The 22,829-nt window shown below is 44.6% G+C and overlaps 1 protein-coding gene and 1 pseudogene across 1 annotated transcript; both read right to left on the bottom strand.

The window, feature by feature from the left end:
- Nucleotides 1-708: 708 nt before the first annotated feature.
- LOC101756032 (MLO-like protein 1) lies at nt 709-4,983 on the bottom strand. Its single transcript, XM_022823813.1, has 14 exons — nt 4,778-4,983; nt 4,603-4,660; nt 4,310-4,524; nt 3,841-3,957; nt 3,710-3,761; nt 3,530-3,621; nt 3,354-3,428; nt 3,176-3,264; nt 3,022-3,071; nt 2,434-2,474; nt 2,009-2,218; nt 1,631-1,698; nt 1,477-1,537; nt 709-979 (listed from the first exon to the last, which is right to left on the bottom strand). Exons 1-14 carry the CDS (start codon nt 4,916-4,918, stop codon nt 809-811), a joined length of 1,440 nt encoding a protein of 479 aa, XP_022679548.1. The 5' UTR covers nt 4,919-4,983; the 3' UTR covers nt 709-808.
- A 9,079-nt stretch (nt 4,984-14,062) lies between these two features.
- LOC101755630 lies at nt 14,063-15,961 on the bottom strand (annotated as a pseudogene).
- Between the last annotated feature and the right edge of the window lie 6,868 nt (nt 15,962-22,829).

Here is a 22,829-nt window from a genome sequence, read left to right as displayed (position 1 = left end):
TGAGTTGTCCACAATATATTGGAAGTCCACGTTTTAACGGTCATGAGGAAAAGCGCGTCTGATGAAGATCATTCGGTAGCATTCTTCCTTTTTTTTTGAAACTCATTCGGTAGCATTCTTGCTTTTTTGTCATAGTGGACGCTGTATAGATTCGATAGCATTCTTGCTTTTTTTTTTCATAGTGGACGTTGTATAGCTTTTTCCAGTGGACGCTGTATATGGGGAAACAAATAGGGCCAATATCTAGGGATGGCTAGCTAGCTGCAGTTGAAGAAGATGACGTGAGAATTTCAAAAGAATAGGGTAGTAGTCCAATATTGCTCAGGGGGATGGAGGATGCAACCAAGAAGAATTTCTGGTTTTGTTTTTGATACCTCTCATGCTATTAATATTCAGTCAATCTTTGTTTTACCTGTTTAATTGGATGGTCACATTCATGGAGTTTATTTTGAAGCCTGATAAAACATTCTTAAATTCGTTTTTAACAAACCTAATTCAGTTGAAAACTTATCTAAAACGCATAGCACAGCTGAAGTTAACATTGCTGAACTTTAAACCATTTTAAAATGTAATACAACATTATTGAGGCTAGAAAAAAGGAAACACTATTGGAAAAATAACCATTGGCTATAAATTGAAATACGCCACTGGAGCATCATAAACTTGACGCACAAATGAAACATAACTTGATTTTATTTAAATGGAGCATCACAACAAATGCATGGACTATCCGGTTGTTAAAGGTCGCTACAGGATATTGTGAAGCACATGTTTTTTCCTTATTCACATAGATTATCTTATCTGCCGTTCATGCATTTGTCATTTGAATAGCACCACCATATCTCCCATCAACAGAAGAGGCACTACTGTCTGCATTTGTTGTGTTCTTTCCTTTACGCCTTCTAGCATTTTGAGCCCAGGTGACAAGACCTTCAGATACATTATCATCGAATATGGCTTTCTTGAATGAATTTCCCATCTTTACATGTATGGAACAAAAGAATTTTAGCATTACATTTGAGGGCAAAAGTAGTGGTAGAACATTGTTAACTAGCGCTCAATGATGGCTACAATAGTTGAACATGTGTGTATGCCATACAAAAGATATAATAAAGAATACACTACTTCTCCATTCAATGCTTAATACAGAATACACTACTAGATGTACCTTTAATTTCCTAAGATATTTCCCTGATACTAAGGTACAAGACTCCATTCAATGCTTAAATCATGTGAGTTATCCTTTTAGCATGAAGGTATATAAATTCATATGAGTTAAAATTATCTTTGTGCTCGCAGAACATTTATTTGGACAGTAATTTAAAGCTATGGTGATATTTTAATATTTGGAGTGCCATTTTTATTTCTCATTTTTTAACTATTCTAATATTTTACCTATGGTTAAAGTTCTTTGTAAAAACTAAATGATCAAGTAGAAACTGAAATACAATTCCTTTATAAATATTATAAACTTACATGAGAGACAATAGCGTAGAGAGGTAGTGTGCTATAACCACAAAGTAGTTGGCTGATGACACTGGTAACACACATAAATAACATATATGAATTCTTGTTCCCCTAGATGTTAATTTCAAGTGTTACTGCTAATATAAATCTTTATTGAGGGTACCTTATTACAAGTCGGGAAATAGCATATCCTGGTTTTCCCATAATACATGATTTAAATCCAAATGTTACCTGAAAGGCAAATAAATGGTAGTAAAAGTAAAACATTTGGTGATAGTTTGATAGACCACACGTGTGATGTTGACATTTGATTATGCTGGTTATCTTTCGACATATACTTCTTGTTGTTCAAAATAGCATGGTACATCAGACATAGAATTAAGACATATAGCTGAATGTAAACTATCTACTTGTGACTCTATGAATTACCATCACCATTTCCAATTATCACAATTTAAGTAAGAGTTCATTATCTTAAATGTAACTTTGTCCTAAATCCAATACGATTTGGGGTTGGGGAGCTTCTATTTGGTATCCTTACCAGAAGCCAAAAGAAGAATGCAATCTCAAATGCATTTTGGAACAGAACAATGTGTATCAAGTGGAGGACTAATTTAGGCTGGTGGAACCAAAAGAAATCATCCGAAGGAGTGACCACCACATCCCCTTCTATTGCGGTATGCTTCTGGGCAACTTGAACAGCCAACTCAGTAATGATATGTTCCATCTTACTTCCAACCACAAGTAGCAACTGCAAATAATAAAAAGATTATATATGCTATACTTTACCTTGAATTGTATTTGTATAATAATATTTTTTAATGTGGGGAGATCCTATTAAAATAATAATAATATGCATTATTTATATAGTTTTACAATAATATCCAATAACCCTCATATTTACTTAGAATTTTTATATATGTAGATATAAATTTTTGTCTTGACAAAGGATATTGTTTTACTTACAATGAAAGGGGCCAATGTTAACCATATGTAGACATACCATCCTACGAAAAACATAACAAAGAGTAGCATTACTTTTCACAATTATAAGCACAATTTACCTATTGTTAGTAGTGCATAAAATATTTATAAGGGTTTGATATCCATGTGCTGCCAATGAACCTGTAAGTATGCTTGAACAATAGTATGCTCGCACTTTATAAAAGTAAGGTACAAACCTTTTAGTGTAAATAATAACAAATAACTACATTCTAGATAACTTTTAAGATGGCTTGCGAATAAGCCCCTTTATACATAGTGACAAGTCAGGTATAAACATTTACAACTCCCTGTTTGGATCTAATAGGGATCATGAAATCAGGTAAAAGAATCCCTATGAAATTCAGATATAAGAATCCCACGATCTCTCACAACTCTACTAGGCTCTCATATATTACAACCATATAATATATTATAATGCACCAGATGTCTGATCTACACCTTATAAAAGTGGATCTAGAAATGATGTGTCTAAAATCCGGCCACATGTTGAACTTTAGGGATACATAGTAATAAAAATTGAAATGATATTTTCTCAGATAGAAATTATACCATGGACGTTCAATAGTAAGAATACCACTAGCAAAGCCCATAGGTACCAACTGCGAAAGGAAAATACATTTGCATTATATTTCAACATTACTAATATACCAACAAACCATATTAAAAGGTCAGATATTTTGACAGTAATAATTCAGTCATTTACCTTATACCAACAACTTTCTTGAAGTCAGCCTCGAATGCTCTAATCATGTACTTGTAAAAATTGAATTTTGGGTGCCCCTTGCAATGTTTCTACGACATGGGATCAACAAATGTATGTTTACATGACATACTATGGAATTGGTTAGGTGTTTGACAGATCAAAGTATATGTCTGACTACCGTGATGAAGCCAAGTCGCATGGCTGTATAGTCCTCCTCAGTGACTGACCCGTAGAATTGTTTGAAGAAAGACCTCTGAATGTAAGATGTATAAATGTTTCTTTATTCCATTGATGTTAACAGTAAAACAAAAACAGTCAACTTTTTAGAGGTTTAAGGCACAAGGGAATAAATACCAGCCAGCCAAATATTTTCCAACGTTTTCCATGCCCCTTAACATGATCTCGGATAAATTTGAATTCTTGCACATGTTTTATCATCTGAGGATCTATAGAACAAGAGAATTTATATAAGCGAAACCATGAAGTTGCTAATTAGCAAACTTGGAAAGTATGAAAGTATATGTTGTATTATACCACTGTCATTGTTGAATTGGATCTTTTCTTCCCACCGTCTCCAGTTTCTTGTCTACATGCATGACAATGAAATCTTTAGCAAACTGTAACATGATAGGTCATTATCTATACCAAGATGCAAGCTCTGATACCTGTGCGATTCCAAGAATAGCTGTAATAGCACTGAGAACCACATGTGTGACTGCTAAGACAAAGATGAATATGTGTAACTGATGCATAGCTTCAATCGAAAGAATTGGAACTTTTCCCTGAACACAAAATTAATTACCAATGTTTGAGCGGAGTGATATCATAGATGTTTTTTTTCTTAATGAAGTTAGAAGGAAGGGATGAACCAAGTCAAACGGTCTATCTTAAAAAGAGACAATCTATCTGAAAGTCGGCGAAGTTTTTTATGACATTGGCAGTACACTCATATCCGAAAAGAAAAAATCAACCAACTCCGACAGGTTCTATTATATCTGCAAAACTAATTTCAATATTATATTTGAACCGACGCATCCAGTGCCATTTGCACTAAAGCCATATACCCAGAATTTTGTCATTTGCCAGCTGCTTGCAACAGTTTCGGACGGCAAATTAAGAAAGCAATGCAAATACCTTCCTCTGGCAGTAGTCATCGGCGGCGCCTCCAGCCAGGAGCCGCCTTGCACCACCCAGCACGCCGGCGAAGACGGCGCCGCCGTATTTGGCACCAGCACTCGGCAGCGGGCAGGGAAGCATGTGGTGCATGATGCTCTCCCGGACGCAGATCTTCTGCGCTGTGCCCTGGAACACGGTGAGCAGGAGCGATATGAACCCTAGCAGCATCAGCTCTGCACCCACCGCGCGCAATTGTCAGTCTCATCATCACTCTTACAGTGAAAAACACAATAGGATGCATGGTGTCCAACCTTCTTTAATCTTGAGGAGGGCATCGTACAGTGGCTTCTTGCTGCCTTTCTTCAGCCTCTGTTTATGCATCAGTAGAAGATGGTTTGGTATCTATACTTTCTTGACATGAAAAGAAGATGAAGAATTACTGCAGCTAGCTCCCTGATGCTGGAGGTACATACCTAGCTTACGTACCTTGCCAAGGCCGTGGAGCAGCCGCTCGAAGACTAGGGAGATGACAACGATGACGGAGCAAACGGCGGCGACGATCCATGTGGGCGTGTGCTCCAGCGTTATCTCCGGCCCGCCGGCGGCTTTCGCTGCTCCTCCAGCCATGGCCAAAGGTCAAACACTTCGATCGGACGACCTGTATGCACTGTTCAGCGCCCCCTTTGCTGCCTGTTCTTGGTCAAGAATGCCACGAGCATGTATATGACGCAACCTTGCCTCTACTTTATAGTGGTCGTGTCTTCCACAATTTCATGGATTTTTGGACAGCAAGCTGGTTGTTGCCACATGGATCGAGCAAAATGTGCATTTGTTTAATTTTTAGCCCTTTGGACAAGACTTCTTTTTAATAATACACGTCCTCTCCAATACATATTAGAGCTGAACACAGCCCTAATCTAGTTGGCAAAGCTACTTCTTGACTAAACAACCGTAGTGAAAGGCTTGTTCTTTGCAGTAGAATAATCTTAATTGTAAAAAGTCGCTGTCCCAGGTGCTTCTGGTGAAGAGCACAACGAAAATAATTCGCTCAATATGACATCATATACGGGACCTATTCGATCAAACCGTAGATGTTCACATTTTTTTCTACCTAAGCAAGGGATGACTTTCATGTGATTATGTCAACAAAAAGAAATGCATGGTTGCTTGAGTTCGATCAAGCCAGGTCAATGAAATCCAAAGCATGCATGTTACAGTTTTGCAGCACATGTATTTATAGGTGAACTGATTGGTATCAACTTGACAGGAAAAAGGGCAAACAAGTGGGCTCGTGACAATCTGGTAGTATAATTGCTACGAGGTGCCATTAACACCAATTCATTTCATTGTCCAAACCAAACAAGTGCTGAGATTGCCCAAACCACACTAAAAAGCTAACAGTCTACTAGACTATCACCACCCCGCCAAGTTTTTTTTAAAAAAAACATGTACAGTACAAATACAAACTCTCACGTCTATGAACACATATATGCATGCACAACTTATTACCCTCCTGTGAACATCTTCGAGACCGAGTCACCAAATCTTGAGATCGATGAAGTAACCACGAGCACGTTGATATCTACGAGCACATCACCTACTATTGAAAGAGTAATAAGCTAAGAATGCGAGCATCCATGCTAAATTGGAGAAAACCAGGTGCACTACCAAGAAACACTCATCCCTGCCGAATCGACACAAATAAGGCATCTATGCCGGTTCAATCATAATACAACCCTGCAGTGATAAGCTAAGCCCCGAGTGTTATTCACCAGCATGGATATATATACCTCATTGACTATCCACGCCATATCATGTTAGACCTGATAGGGATACCTCATTGACTACCCGCATCGGCTCGTACTCTTCTAGGGTTGCCATTCGAATTTCAGCTTGCTTCATGAATTCAAACCTTTTTCATACCAACTCAAAAGGTGACTTTATATATATGGAAACTGTACATAGGTCTTGACATGACCTACAACCATATAGTTATTTTTATTATTTTAAGTTGTTTAGATGCCAAAATAATTTACCAACCTATCAGACAAAAAGGTCAAAAGGAATAAAACGTTCGATTACTCGAAAACTGGTAGGGGATCGGAGCTAAGAACCAATAATATGAATAGAGGTAGGGAACTTTGTATAGCATAGTTGTGGACAGAGCAGGAGCACGCTCATCAGTTAGTGTCCCCCAACTTAGTTAAACACCCCAGATCCCACAGGTGAAGCGGTTATCAACCACCGGGGAGAAGAGTTTAGTTTCGCACCAGTTACATGGGCGGTGCAGTTGACAAAACCAGCAAGAAATGATTTATAATACGAGCGCAATTGTTGCAATTTGTAAATCGTGGTTGACCGATTATCTTAGGAATTTAAGACTAGATCAGTACTAATTAAGAAGAGAAGTTCAAGGCCAGATCAGGTCTCATTAAGAAGCTGGGAACTACCAAGTCCGGATCACATTAAACTAAGTTTGGGTGCTGCCTTCTTCTATAGGGAATCAAATATGGCTGTGCTTGGTCTTGTAGCGAGAGATGAAATAGGTGTTGTCAGCAAGGCAGGTGATTTTCGTGCGTACGTTTTAATGTACAAGAAGCTGAATTGTTTGCCTTTCAGGAAGGCTTGAAATTTAAATTAGCTACTATTCAACAGCTTTCTTAGCCTGTGTAAAAAATTCTAGTTGATGAGCTCCGTGAGGGTGAGATTATTCATTCTTTAGAGATTAGAATAGGGTAGCACGTTATCTAGCAAAAAGTGCTTGTAAGGAGATGTCTTAGGCTATTTTGTTGTGACATACTCCTCCGGAGGTGGCGACGGCGGCTCATGATCAGGTCAGGAACCACCTCCACCCATCCTCTTATGTATATAGACATTGCTAATAGGTCCTCAACATTTGTGAGCCATTAATTATGACTCTAAAACCCTAATGGATCAAAATTCATACGAGCCCATTAGCAGATCCAATACGGTTGGTTTTAGACAATATATCCAACAACTAATCTAGTTTTATAATTAAATAGGGAAGTTGTAAAAATTTTCTTTAGAAGTCCAAGATATATGATACAAGAAATATTCCGATCTATGACAATAATTTTCTGACACATTTTAAATCATCATAAATTTATGATGTTTTTGGCCAAAAACATCATAAAATTTACCATCCGAGCAAATTTACTGATGAAGTTATGAAACGTTATAAAAGTTGGCACCAAAGCCAAATAGAAAACATCACTCGCTGTTACACGGTGGTTTTGTGATGATATAAGGTCCGCTAAAACGTCATAAACCAAGCAAGATCCCACATGTAAGTATAAGCTGAAAAATAGGATGGTAAAATAAATGGAAAACATGCTCCTCCCATGGGTCAAACCTGTTATCGATCGAATGGGAAGTCTTTACCGCAACTGGATCCCACATGTAAGTTTCAGGTGAGGTAGTGGCAGAAGTTTTGGTAAATTATGTTAGTTTAATATGAAAATAGGAAGAAAAACAGAAAGGAAAGAGTGTCCGTAGCAATGGCTTGAACTTGTGACCTCTGGAAAGTGCTGAGATAGAAATACCACTAGACATGGAACTATGTATGTTTTTTTAGAAAGGACACATTTTATATATTTTGCTTCTAATAAGTGTGGTCCACATGCTAGTTGCAGGCCCAAGCATCGGGTATATTTCTCATTTCTCGACACGACGTATACTACTGCAAGAGACTCACCGACACCACGCTCCTATTGGTTGTGGCAAAGACTAGAGCATCGGTGCGCAGATCTGCAACGGCCCATGGCGGGAATGGCGCATCCTAGCGGCGAAGGGAGGAGGAGGAGCTACAGTCAGGTTAGTCCCCTATTTTGTGCCGCTACTTTCCCCTATCATCCTAGGGAAGGGGATTTCTTGATTTGGAGACTTGGGTTGAAGATACTAGGTGATTTCCGATTGGTGTTAGAAGTTGATAGCCTATAGTTTATGAACTGCAAAACAAAACATTGATTTCAAGTTACAATAAATTTTATGATGCAGTTAGTTTATAGTTTGATAGGTTCTTATATTTTACTAGCTTCCATAGATGCTTGGAGTCACTGATAGCTATAGATCGCCGTCACTTGATTGTGATGTTGTTGTTGTGGATCCTGAAAACAAGTGTGAGCACGGGATGGCTCTCCATGTGAGGTATGATTGGACATTTGACAACCCTAGGCGCTGGTATGCATGCTACTGTGAGGTAAACGATAACTTGTTTCAATTCTAATAAATCTTGCTTGTACTTTTGATGTTAGTGTTGTAAATGGCGAGTTCATTGTATGAACGTAATCGGTGTTTGCAAGATGAAGGGGAGAAATGCGCGACGTTTAAGTTGGTTGATCCTCAATGGGAAGCTAGGACTAAGGTATTCATTCTGGTGAAGTTGATGAAGAGGAAGGAAAAAGCTAAAGAGGAAGCAAGGATGTGGGAAGAAGAATGTGGAATTGAGAAGAAGGAGCTCAATGAAACAATCTTTGAGTTGCACAAGGTGAAGTGATACTTTTGGGAGACCACCAATGAGCTAATGAGTATGAGAAAGAAAGCCAGAAATGATGCAGTGATGTTGGAGCTACAATTGAGTAATCGTAATAGGAATTTGAAAGCTGAAAACAATGCAAGGATGTGGAAGGAAGAATGCGCAAAGACTAACATGGAGCTTGAAGAGACTGCCGCTGAGCTGCAGAAGGGGGAGGGACACCTGGAACAGGCCACCAATGCGGTGAAGAGGGTCAAGCAATCGCTGCTTTTAGTCAAATATATAAGGTCACTCAGGTTACCTATCTGGCTCGCGAAAGCCAGATAGGAGTCCCCCTTAAAGCCGATCCAACTACTGCACATTTCCTCGGAGAACTGAAAGGGAAATGCTAAATCACACTCAAGTGCTCTCCCACTCCTTTATAAAAAAGTGTTCTCACACTCAACTTCTTACAAATCAATGAAAGCCAAGTGTTCTATTTCTCCTCATCCGGCAATGGAGATTTCTTTGATGAGCTTTTAGGTTAGGGTTTACCGGTGGCATGTGGTTCTATAGGGAGTACCTGGATGGCTTGTTGATTCGCGCTGGAGGCAGGAGAGACAACATGGTAGCAGAGGCAATAAGGGCCCCATCGGAGCTAGAGACCCCCGGTGGGTGGCAAGGCGGGGGCATCAGAGTCCGATGAGTTAGCATCAACAGTGGTTGTGGGCACTATCAGAGGCGGAATTGAAGAAAATGACAGAGGAGGAGCAACACCGAAAGAGATCAGTGTAGGATGGGGTTACTATGGTGGAGGCATCAGAGCCGAGCAGGATGATGGGTGAGGTCGCACTTGTGTGTGGCTGTCCTCCCACCTGTGAGTCAAGAGCGGATAGGGATGAGAAGGAAACGAGGGAGATAGATTTGATGTGGGTCATCTATTTTAAACCTGACGGTTATAGAATTAAAGTGCTAAGGACCCCTCAAATACTCCTAGTGTTACAAACACAGACCAAACTGAAATCATATGTATTTTTGTGTATTTGACACATTCCATGAGCATACTACCAAAGGCCGTAATCACATTCCAACAATGAGGTTGCTTAATCTCACCGTGGTGAGTGGCAATCTTGATGTTGTCTACCTGCATCATCATTGTCTGGATGTGCTGGCGCAGGAAGTCCTCACACAACATTGTGTCGTTGTCTTTGGAGGAGTCAGGCAGGGCGCGTCACCTTGGCTCTCTAAATGCATCACGACCTTGTGACTATGTCAATGACCAACATCATATCTGCCTTAGAATAGCACCCACATGTACTGATGTACACCATCTTCATTCCACCGAAGAACATCTATCCTTCAATTCACTTGTCCTTGCAATTCAAACAACTTTAATTTGGACAAGTCTTAAATGCTAACACTTTCACTTGCATGTTAATTCTTTCCATCTACAGCATGTCAAAATACATTTACATATAAGTACTAACCTGAATTGTATTACACACCCTACAGTCAAGCACCAAAAATTAATTTCTCTAACCTCAAAACCCTGTTCACTCTTCTCCAGACATTGCCCAGATTTGCAAACTCCTTGGGAACTTATTACACACGCACGCACGCACATGCGCGCGCGCACACAAGCCGATACCCTTGATTTATGGTACGGTACGGTGAAGCTCCACCACTAGCCTAAACCTCCTTCATGTATCCCTCCTCTATGCTGCTGCCCTCAGGCCTAGATGTTCATATGAACTTCTGAATTTGCTAACCATTTAAAACTCTAAGACTTGTAATTATTATGTTATCGCTATGATGTGTGTTATCAATTTCAAGCTATAAGACATTCAGTACTGAACTTATCATAACTTGTGTTTTATTTGATTTTTCCATGGAACTTCAGATGCACAATATTGGTTTTCAATTTATGATCATCCATGGATGTTTTGTTGTCATGTATGTCATATCATTTGCTCCTAGTAATGTAGGATGCAGGCATGCAGCTTATACATAGCAAATATTTTTCTTGCTGCAGCTTTTTAAGCTTGCACTTCCATGGGAGTTTCTAGAGGATAAAGGCTGGAGGCTTGAAGTAAAGTAATGTGAGTAAGAGGGCAGAAAAGATAAGGTGTCTAAACAATTTTTTGTTATTTACTTTTCAATCATTAATAGGTTCCCATATTGTTGTGGTACTCATGAATACTCATATGTGAAAAGAGAACACCTTAAATCCTCAATCTACTATAGAGAAGAATGCATAAAGTATTACTTTCATAAAATTAATTGATCAAACATAGAATACACAGAGCCATGTTCTAAGGACTCTACACGATCGAAACAAACTCCACTACATGATTCTGAAAGCAAACGAACAAAAAACACGACTCGGAAGCCTTATTTCTGGCTGGATAAGATAGAAGCCTTATTTGTGGCTGCATGCTAAGATAGGAGCCCTTACACAAGGGCTACACAAGGGCTTTGAAGCTTCCTTAATATATGTCCACATCGTGAGCCATATCCTAGAAGCAGCCGCCGCCACTTCAATGATGGGGCTTGCCGCTCAGATCCATGGGCACATCCTTACGCATGCCAGAAGCAGGAGAAACATGAGGTGCCACTGCTGGCAGCAACCCAAGTGATGGCACCACAATTTGTGGCACCACTGGTGGCTCTTGCGCCACTTCCAGCTTGTTGAGGCAGCCGGTAGCTCGCTTCATGCACTTGTCCAACAACTTTCTGAGACGTTAGTGAGGACTTCAAGGGGTAGATCCTCGACGCTACGGCGGCTTTCCATGTGTTGGAATTAGAGACATTTTACGGTTTATTTTAATTCAAAATAAAACATAAGTCATGACATAAAAGATAGCATAAACAGGAGCATGATCCATTGTATTTGCAGTGAACATAAAGCATGCAATGGATACTATGAAATACAAGAACTGAACCAGAAAGTTCACAAGGAAGTACCCTGAGGCGGGGCCAATTCCGGAGGAACCGAATGCGTCGTTACCCGACATTGTTAGTCGAGCCTGTTCGATGTAGTCGATCAAAGGTCGATGTTGTGCAGGTAATCGTAGTGCAGTTGCGCCTCCAGGAAGTAGATGTGTGTAGCGAGCAGTCGCGCAAACACGCTCCCCAAAAACTTGATCGCTCTTCTAATCCTCAAGTGCAGAGTCTCTGGCAAGGGCGCAGCTTCGGAGGCCTGCTCTTTTGGTGAAGTCCGTGCACACAGATTGCCGAAACGAGGATAGCAAAAATGCATCACGGTAGTGGAGGAGCTTTGGTGGTTTGTGTAGCGCACGGAAGACAGAGAAGGAGCGCCGCTCTTATAGGCACCAGAAACCTTTGGCTATCTAGGTTCATTGCCATTATTTGGCTGCCATCAAAAACTTGATCGCCCTTCTACTCCTCGGGTGCAGAGTCTCTGGCAAGGGCGCAGCTTCGAAGGCCTGCTCTTTTCTTTTGGCAAAGTTCGTGCACACAGATTGCCGAAACGAGGATAGCAAAAATGCATCACAGTAGTGGAGGAGCTCTAGTGGTTTGTGTAGCACGCGGAAGACAGAGAAGGAGCACCACTCTTATAGGCGTCAGAAATCTTTGGCTATCCAGGTTCATTGCCATTATTCGGCTACCATCAAATGGTCAGTTACTAGTCACTAAACACAACTTCAGTTACTAGTCATCAACTCGTGATTAGGCTTGCGGCGTGGCGCGGCGAGGCGAGCAAGCGCACACGCGTGTGGCATCCTACTATCCCTTTCTTAACTTCTCAACAGGTGCAGCAAGGCTCCACCTTATAAGTTGGTTAGGACCCTCTCAACTTCCAACGTGATATTATTCCAAATGTAACTACCACCATGTGAATGGGCCTTGGGATTTAATTGAATTAATAGGCCACCAGCCCATTTAATCTAACACCATGAGGTCGTGGAGGATGATGTTGTGATGTCGATCTCGTGGTTGGCTATCCTATCATTTTTCATCTCTACCCACCCTAAGCCTCTCGATGCACTGGCGCAGGAAGTCCTCGTATGTCTGGATCTTGACATTCCGGTGAGCCATGACACAAAGATAAACCCTAACCTCAGGAGAAAGAAAGTGTTTTTTGCTCTTGGTTGGTGTGAGGATGATGATGGAGAGGGGCTCCTTTTGTAGCCCGTCTGGCTAACGAAAATGGAATGGAGCTAGGCTGAAAACTTGGAAATAAAGGAGCAATGGCTGAGATATCAGATGACAGGAACGTGACTACGCAAATCAAAAAAGCTTTTTCCCCGGCTGGAATACAACTGGTTACGCGCCTATCCTCATTTTATCTGGACATGTGGTACAGAAGAAATGTTCATGACACATTGAGTGTCCAGAGACGAATACATGAAAGTTGCTCTGACTGAAAAGAGGGAGATGTTTTGCATGCACAGACATCTGAGACCATGTGTAAGATCACAAGGCAAGCTAGCCCACACACCGATCTATCAGATAAAATGTCCCTTCCCATCACGAGCAATTGGGTATCCTTCGTTACCTTGGTGCAAGTTTTTTTTTGGCTTAGTAAGAATGCTATTTGGCAAAACATTTGGCTCAATGAGTTAGAGTAAAGATTTTTATTGTTTGTAACAGCTTACGTCATAATACAATTATTTCTAGAAGTAGAAGCAATTCTTTGGAATAGAATATGTCTTCATGGTTGTAACATCCCGTATTTTTACGAGATGTTGTGTTTCAAAAATGAGGATTTCAAAATTTTTGTTGTTGTTTGTGGTGTGCAAGTTTGAAAATCAAGATTGTCTTCATTGAATCCTCCCCAACGCTAATTGCAGACGCGCCCAGTGCACAAAGCGCATGCCTTTAGCCCCTAGGAAGCGGCCCAACGTGTTTATTAGATGCAATTAGTTAAGTGGAATGAATAATTATGGTCAAACATTGAACAAGTCAGGAAGTTAGTTGAATTCCAGGATAATGTGTGAAGTGAGCAAGTATGATTTGATCGAGTGGATTAGTTCAAGTAACCATACAAACTTGTGGTCATCATGAACTCATTCCTATGTGTAGCTTTGATATATAGGTTTGGGGAGTTCTAGTGCCAAGTGCATGATGCTAGGTTCTCATCATAGTCAAGGCAAGCGCATGACAAAATTTGTATGATGACATGGTTTGTTTTGCTGGATATTAATGATGCCATTGGGTACCCAGTACCCATACCTGCACTATTTGGGGAGGGTATGGATTATCGGTTCATTTGCGGGTACGGCCCGTAGGGTAACGGAGGGTATTTGTCTGTTTGACCCATACTAGTTTATTGGTTAAAAGATGTCAAGACATTGACTTGTCGAAGATGCCCCGCCGTCGCCTTCCTCGCCGGCCGCCGGGCTTCCGGTGGCCTGCTTGGGCGATGGTGAGAAGAGGAGGACGGGGGCGGGGCCTGGAGGCAGCGGCGCGAGAGAGCCCCCGGTCACCTTGCGGGAGCGACGCGGGGTCTCTCTTCTCTTTTTCGTTAAGATCACTAATTTTTTGTTTAGTTAGAATTTGTAGATGTTGATACGTTTAAATCTTTATCTTGCCAATGGGTAAACTTACAACGGAAGGTGCCAATGATAACCATGTGTAGACATACCTCCCTGTTCAACACAAGAGTAGCATCAGTGTTTGCATCAAGCATAAATAGAATTGTCCTAAATAAATATTATTGGTCTACACTGATTATAAAATATATAGGAGACATCGTAAACAATTGAGACACCCCACTAGTATTGAACTTACGGTGATGCAACGCTAATAAAAATTGAAACAATATTAGTTATTCGGTTAGAAATATACCATGAACATTCAGTAATAAGAATATCATTAGCAAAGCCCAAAGGTACCAACTGCATAAGAATAAAACTTTGTCATTAATTGATCAATGGAAACATTGCAAATACCAAGACCATAGGAACATTTTGCATGTCTTGACAACAATACTTCAGATATTTACCTTATACCAACAACTTTCTTGTAATCAGCCTCAAATGCTCTAATCATGTAGTTGTAAAAGTTGAATTTTGGGTTTCCCCTGCAGTGTTTCTACCAAAAAGGGTCATTAAATGTGTGCATATTTTCCATAATATGACATGACATGCTAGGGAATGGGTGTTAGGTTTTTGACAGATGAAAGTGTACGTGTGTATGTACCGCAATGAAGCCAAGTCGCATGGCCGTGTAGTCCTCCTCAGTGACTGACCCATAGAATTGTTTGAAGAAAGACCGCAGAAATGAAAGATAAACTGGTTTGACTTTCATTGTTGTTAACAACAAATTAATAAAACAATTGTGCTAAAATAGATGCCATCCAGCCAATTCAACATGTGCGACTGCTAAGTTGAAGATAAATATGTCCAGTTGACGCAATGCTTCGAGCGAAAGGATTGGAACTTTGCCCTGTTTAAAATGAGCATATTTAAGTGGTTTCAAAGAATTGGAACACGAACATCTTCTAGCGAGTAGCATGGCCATCCAAGGTTCAGAACTGCTGGAACCATGCAAGTCCAGGACCCCAGGGTATGTTCCAGCAAGCGCCGGTTAGCAAACCAGAGCAAATACCTTTCTCAGGCAGTAGTCATCGACGGCGCCTCCTCCAGAGAGGAGCCTCCTCGCGCCGCCTAGCACGCCGCCGGTGAACACGGCGGCGCCGTGCTTGGCGCCGGCATGCCCTGACGGCAGCGGGCAGGGGAGCAGGTGGTGCATGACGCTCTCCTTGACGCATATCTTCTGCGTGACGCCCTGGAACACGCCAAGCATCAACGATATGAAACCCAGTAGTAGCATCAGCTCTGCATCCATTATTAGCTCATTACCGGAGGAGTGTCAATACATCGCAATCGCAAACGATTATGGATTATTGCAGGCACGCACAGACATGGTGTAGTCAAACCTTTCTGGATCTTGAGGAGGGCCTCGTACTGGGTCTCCTTGCTGCTCTTCAGTAGCCTCTGTTGACGAAACGTGGTTTGCGTGTTGGTATACAAGCTTGTGAACGATATGTAAAAGATGGCGCATGAGATCACTGGACGCACCTTGTTGCCTAGGCGATGGAGCATGCGCTCGAAGAGCAGGGAAATGACGACGATGACGGAGCAAACGGAGGCCACGATCCATGTGGGCGTGTACTCCAGCGTTATCCCCGCCGCGACGCCGGCTTCTGCCGCTCCTCCTCCTCCGGCCATGGTCCTCAGATAACCCGTACGTGTAGTGCTGCTCAATAATGTCAAAAGGGGTGGGGTTGTAGCAAGGTTGCCTCTTCTTGGGGTCTATTTATAATGGCCCCTTACACGTTGACTTGGATTGGAACATCAGACAAAGAGACACAGCTCAACGTAAGTATGAGACATTTGGAGGATTGCATACTACTACTTCACTCCACCTCTATGAGCGTGTACAGTACAGACTTCACCACCAGGAGCATTTCATCGAAAAAAACAAACCCATTTTCAATTAATCATTGGACCCAAACTTAGGACCTTATCTCCGACGCCATATTGAGTTTTTCTTTGGATTATAGACACCATATTGAGTTTCTATGCACTTACAGAAAAGTTTAAACGATAAGGAAAGATGAACATTTGACCTGTATATACTTCAACCGATGGATCTTTTTTTTTTTTTTGAAACGAGCTGGCAGGAGAGCTGCCGCTATATTAATAAAGAGGAAAGCCCGAAGGCTGAACAGATTAGAAAAAATTACATGCCGCGCAATGCGAACTTAGCTCACTGGCAAAAATAAGCTGAAAAAACGCCCTTATATACACTCAACTACGCCTTGCGGCGTCTAAAAACCGCTCCAGGTGCAGAGCACCTGCCGACACCCACGTGGCTGCCTCGTCCCTTATGCGAGTCACTAAACGGGGGATGGATTGTTCCTGTCGATGGAAAACTCGCGCGTTACGCTCTTTCCAAACTTCCCACAGAACTAAGAGGATGAGAGATCGGAAGCCTCTTTTGTCAGCGACCTGCGCGCCTGCTAAAGCCGTCCACCAGTCATGCAGAGTGTCATATGAAGCCCAACAATCTGGGTTAATGGCCGGGCACCTCGTCCACACGCTTAGTTGAGACCAGATATTTTTTGTGTAATTGCATGCGGTGAACATGTGGAGCCCCGTCTCTTGCGCTGCTTCGCAGAGAGCACAATTTGGGTTGCACGGCCAGCCCCATCGTTGCAGTCGGTCCGCTGTCCAGATTCTGTCCTGAATCGCCAGCCAGCTGAAAAACTTACACTTTGGGGGCGCCCACGGTTTCCAGATGATGACTTCAAAGTTGGTGTTTGTGGACCCGAAAAACTGTGCCCGGTATGCTGAGCTCGTACTATAGTGACCATCGGCCGTCAATTTCCATCGAATGGTGTCCGGAACCCCTGGTCGAAGTTGCAGTCCGCTCGCCGCGTTCCAGATTCTCTGCAGCTCAATGAAGTGAGTGACCGAAAAGCTCTGGTGTTGGAGGTCAATATCTGTGACCCACGCATTGTTTGTGATGGCTTCACGTAGCGATCTGTTTTTCCGTTTTGAAATGCTGTGGAGGTTGGGCGCCATATCTCTGGGCCTTTGGCCGTCGATCCAGCCACTGTCCCAAAATGAAATTCTGTTACCATCACCATTTGATATAGTGGTGGCTGCCGCGAATAATTTATGATCAACCTGTGTGCAGGGGATATCACAATCATCCCATAAGGCGTTTGCATTCGTCCATTGTTGCCACAGCCAACGCAGTCGTAACGCTCTGGAGAATTTTCCCAGGTGTAGAATCCCAAGACCACCACCTTTCTTGTATCTGGCAGCTCGCGTCCAATTCACCTTACATTTCCCGCCAGTGACATTCTCATTTCCGGCCCAAATAAACTGCTTTCTTTTGGCATCTATGGTCTTCATGATTTGCTTTGGTGCCTGTAAAGCTGTGAGTAAATATATTGGTTGGGCTGTCAGCACCGATTTGACAAGTGTCAAACGCCCTGCTGCAGTCATGTTTCGTGCATTCCAGCTGTTAAGTTTCCCTATTGCCTTGTCAACCAGAGGCTGGAAGTCTACCGTTTTAAGTCGTGATGTAGATAGCGGAAGGCCAAGGTATTTGGTTGGGAAGGTTCCTATCCTGGCTGGCATGTTCTGTAGTATATCTGTTAACGCTATCCCTTGACAACGGATGGGTAGAGCAGTTGATTTTTGGAAATTTGCTTTGAGCCCAGTCACCTCTCCGAACATATTCAGTATGTTTACTAGCGCATCTATCTCCTCTTTTCTTGGCGTAATGAATAGTGCCGCATCATCCGCATACATAGATATCCGACATGAAGGCCCGCGGCCTCGTATCTTAGAAAATATACCCATTTCCGTTGCTATGTGTAGTAGCCTTTGTAGCGGGTCAATTGCGATGACGAAGAGGAGCGGTGAGAGGGGATCCCCTTGACGTAACCCTCTCCTGTGTTTTAGAGGTGGATTTGGGATCCCATTCAGTAGGACCCTAGAAGAAGATGTGGACAAAATCGCCGCTATCCAATCCCTCCAACGTGTCGGGAAACCAAGACGTTGCATTAGTGTGAGCAGAAAGTCCCATCGAACGGAGTCAAAAGCCTTTGCAATGTCCAGTTTGAGGAAGATGGCCTGCACACCATTGCGGTGGAGGCGTCTCACTGTATTACGTACCGACATGAAGTTGTCATGTATACTCCTCTTCTTGATAAAAGCACTCTGACATGTAGAAACAATAGCGTTCATGTGTGGTTGAAGCCGTAACGCCAGCGTTTTGGTGATTATTTTAATGAAGGAGTGTATCAAACTAATTGGTCTGAAGTCCTGGATGGAGTCAGCCTCCTCTCTTTTTGGTAGTAGTATGATATTTGCCGAGTTAATGAGGCCAAGGTTGTTACATCGAAGGGAGTAAAAGGCGTTGACCGCCGCCATTACATCCTGCTTGATAATATCCCAGCATGATTTGAGGAAGAGTCCCGTGAATCCATCCGGTCCAGGAGCTTTGTCTGCCGGTAAATTGTCAATAGCCCTCTTAATTTCATCCTCAGAGAATTGTGCATCAAGTGAGGAGAGGTCGTGATTGTTGATCCCTAGGATGTCCCAATTGAAGTCTGCCCTTCGTGGCTGTGGCTGTTGCATGGTCCGTGTAAAGAAGTTTTGTATCTCTACTGCTTTTTCTGCATGGGTACATGCCCAGCCGATGTCCTTCTTTAACTTGTGGATGAAGTTCCTGCGACGCCTAGCATTTACCCGTCGATGGAAAAAACGCGTGTTTGCGTCGCCCAGCTTCATATTTTTTGTTCTACTGGCTTGATTTCTACGTGCTCGTTCAATGACCGCTAGCCCCATGGCTCGAGATTTTAGTCGGCTGCGCAGCAGACGTTCTCCGTCGGATAGGGTGCGATGTTCCTGAGCTATATCCAATCTCAGTATGACCTCAAGGGCCATGTACAACTGCATTTGCACATCGGGTATCAGACGGTTAGACCATTCCCGTAAAGCGACAGCCGTGTGGTGAAGCTTGTAATATAGGCGGTGAAAAGGCTCAACGTGTGCTGTCGGAGCAGTCCATGCTCGTTTGACCGTGTCCGTAAAGCCTGGTAGCTTCGGCCAGTAATTCTCGAATCTGAACGATTTTGGTCGTCTAGGGCCACCGTGTTGGAAAGTAGTAGCGGGCAATGGTCAGAGAGAGACGTTGACAGCGCTTGAAGTGCATGGCTACTGAAAGCCTCTTCCCATTGTACGTTTGCGAATACTCTGTCAAGCCGAACCAGAGTGGGATTTCTCCTCTCGTTACTCCATGTAAATTTTCTGTTATTAAGACGGATCTCACGGAGGTCGCATGTATCCAAAGCTTCTCTAAACATGTTCATATGCCGCCGATTTATTCTATTGTTGTTTTTATCACTCGCTTTGTAAATGAGGTTAAAATCACCAAGGACAAGCCATTGGGAGTTATCTTGCGGTTTTGTAGATTGTAACTCAGCGAGAAATTCGGCTTTCCTGTTAGCGCTGGTCGGACCATACACTGTCGTCAAGACGAAGGTGTTTAGAGATTCTAGCATGGTGACCGTCGCCGTGATGTGGTGTTGCCCTATGAGCACGTTTGAAAGATTGACGAAATTAGCATTCCATAAAAGGAGAAGGCCGCCTCGCGTGCCTGAAATACCCCCCGCCGGCTTGTAACAGTAGTTGTCGAGTCTGTGGCCTCCCAAGAAAGCCGCTGTGAATTGATCGATGTCCGCAAGCTTGGTTTCTTGAAGACATGCAATATGACATGAGGTACCCGTAATTGTTTCTCGGACTATGTCTCTTCGTGCTCTAGTGTTCAGTCCCCTCACATTCCAGCATAGAATGTCAATATTCATTTGCACCATATTGGAACATACGTAGGACCGCCAAGATCGCCATCTGTTAAGGCTAAGGCGTACGTGCGTTGGCTCCGTGGTGAGCGCTGGCCGATCAACTTAAGGGGTGAGCGTTGCCTCGTCCCCATGATTACGCACAACAGGGTCGGAAAGAGCCCTTGTATCGTCGCAGCCGCTCGGGAGTAGGGTGCTGCACTTGACTGAAGTGGCAAACTCTCACGCAAGAGAAATAACATAGAAGCTAATTGAATGAACGACAGTTCAGGCGATGAAGCCCAACCATGGCGCAACTGTGGCCTTAAGGTTACAAACCGAGCGGAGACATAGTCTGTGAAGGGAGCAAAGGAAGTGCAGCAGCAACACACTCTGCCCATACGAATTACACTTGCAACTGACATAAGAAGATAGACGGCACTAATTGATACAAGGCGGTGCTGTTAAGCAGCCACCTGAGGACCTTCGACTTGCAGAGCCTCGACAGCTTCTTGGATATCCTGTATTGCGTCTCCGGCCACCATTGCCATGGCTGCATCAAGCTCTTCAGCCTGTTCATCTTCCAGATTGAACGCCGCCGTGAGCGCCGCAATAACTTCTGGTGGAAGGGGGCCCTGGAACATGGCGAGGTACTCCTGTAGCGCGGCCTCCACAGGCTGCAGATCGTCGTTCAGAAGGCCAAGCTTGTGGCATAAGTTGCGCTGTGCACGTTGCATAGCTGGCATCGGACGTCTAGTAGAGAGGCGTGCGCTGCGACGTACCAATGTCATATCGAAGACGCGGCGAGGACGACGGCGCTTTGTTGACTCTGGATGTGCTTGCGGGGCTGGTTCTTGCCGCGGCGTCGGCGCGCTGTGGAGGGGCGATTCCGGCCTGGTGAAGAAAGCCCCGAGAGAGGATGCAAGTTGCTGTTCTGATACAGGGGGGGCAGGTTCCACGTCGATGAATTGGTCGTTGTCTTGAGTCTCTAGTGACCGCCGAGCGTCTTGACCTCCCACCGCCGGTGCCTTAGCATCACGGCCAGGTTCCCCCCCCAGACAAGGCGCTGATTGCCTGTCCAGGAGTGCCTTGGCTGGCCACCTCCAACCGCGCGGACATCCTGCGGAGTTCTTCATCTACCTCCTGGATGGTTGGATTATAGGGGGGAGGCAGTGCAGAAGTGATTCTGTGGAAGACATTCTGGAGAGGCACGACAGACTGGACGTTGTTATGCACTGGTACCTTGGCATGGTTGTTAGTGTTGTCGCTGTAGTCGAACCAGGCTTCTTCCCCAGTGGCGCCGACGATGCTTGACATCTTGCGGAAGGTGTCCATGAGCGGCCGTGGCATCGCTGTCGAAGGGTGGCGACGCTGGAGGTTGAAGATCTTCTGTGCCGCCTCCGCCATGGACCCAACTTGCAGGTCGTACAGCAGCTTGAAGTCTGTCGCCTTGCGGGTGGCGTCGGCCAGTGGTGCTTCGCCGTCCAGATGCCTCCGCCTGCCACCTTGGTTGCCGCGGCCGGCGTGTCGACATCGCGGCGAACGGGAGCGCTCTTGGCGTTGCTCGCCATGCGCCGCCCCCCTGGGAGGCCTGGGGTCGGCGTGTCCACGCCTTGCGCCGTGCCAGTCGTCGTAGTCGTCATCGTCGTCGTCTCGTCGACCGTGCCAGTCGTGGAAGTCGGGGTGGTCATCCGGCCGCTCCCGCCGGCCACCGCCCCGGCGGTCATGGCCCCTGCGCTCGTCGCGTCGTGGAGGAGGGGGGTGCTGGAATGGGGGGAATGCCGGCGTCGGTTCCTGGTCACCGTCGCGGACCCCCCAGTACCATGGGAGGCGCCTCTTCTCCGGCTCTCCTACCGCCACGTCGGGATCGTGCGGGTCGGTGGTGACGGCGGAGTAGTCGTGGATTTCCCACAGATGCACCAGGACCCGATGCTTGATCCCACGTTGCCAGCGTTCGGGAGGAACCTCATTGATCTGCACAGATGAGGACGAGCCGTCCATAGAACGTGTGGTGAAGACAAGCCACATTACCTTTGCAATCCTGCTCGGGTCAGACGTCCATGCCCACAGCTCGATGCCGCGCGTGTCTGACGGATGGAGTAGGTTGGTGTCGATGCATTGAAGCGTGCAGTGCCGACTGACGAGACGCTCGACGATGTCCGGCAGCCAGGCGTGCCTTGGTACCCCGTCGAGGCAGATGCGGACGCGGTAGAAAAGCGCCGCGCCAAGAGCACCAGTGAGGCTCCGCCATGGCCTGACACAAACTTCATTGCCACGGAAGTTGATGTTACCTTTGGCATTGACTTCCTCGCAGTGCTGGCGGTGCTGGAAGCGCAGTAGGAACGCCTCCGGGCGATGCCTGGTGACCGAGACCTCGCCAGGACGCAGCCGGAACTCCTCCAGGATGGCGTCTTCAATGTTTCTTGCGGTGGTGCTTGGTGGAACATGCATGGCCCAGGTGACCAGCGCGTTCCCCTCCCAGTCCCGCAGCTCGTGGTCGATCTCGAAGGAGGTGGGGATGTGCAGCGTGTCGTCACTCGGCCTCAGGGCCGGGTCACCAACCCGTGCAGCCGCCATCTTGAGGGAGGTCGATTGTGGACGCGGCTCCGGTCGGCGTGGGTGGCGTCGCGACGGGGAAGCAGCCTGTGGGCGCGGTCGGCAGGAGCGTTGCTTGTGTCCCGAGCGGAAGCAGCGCAGACACCGGATGGGGTCTCTGCACACGGAAGCCTTGTGGTCAT

The sequence above is a fragment of the Setaria italica genome, chromosome II, assembly GCF_000263155.2.
Source record: "Setaria italica strain Yugu1 chromosome II, Setaria_italica_v2.0, whole genome shotgun sequence".
NCBI classification, from domain to species: domain Eukaryota; kingdom Viridiplantae; phylum Streptophyta; class Magnoliopsida; order Poales; family Poaceae; genus Setaria; species Setaria italica.
This window is presented reverse-complemented; position numbering and strand designations above follow the sequence as displayed.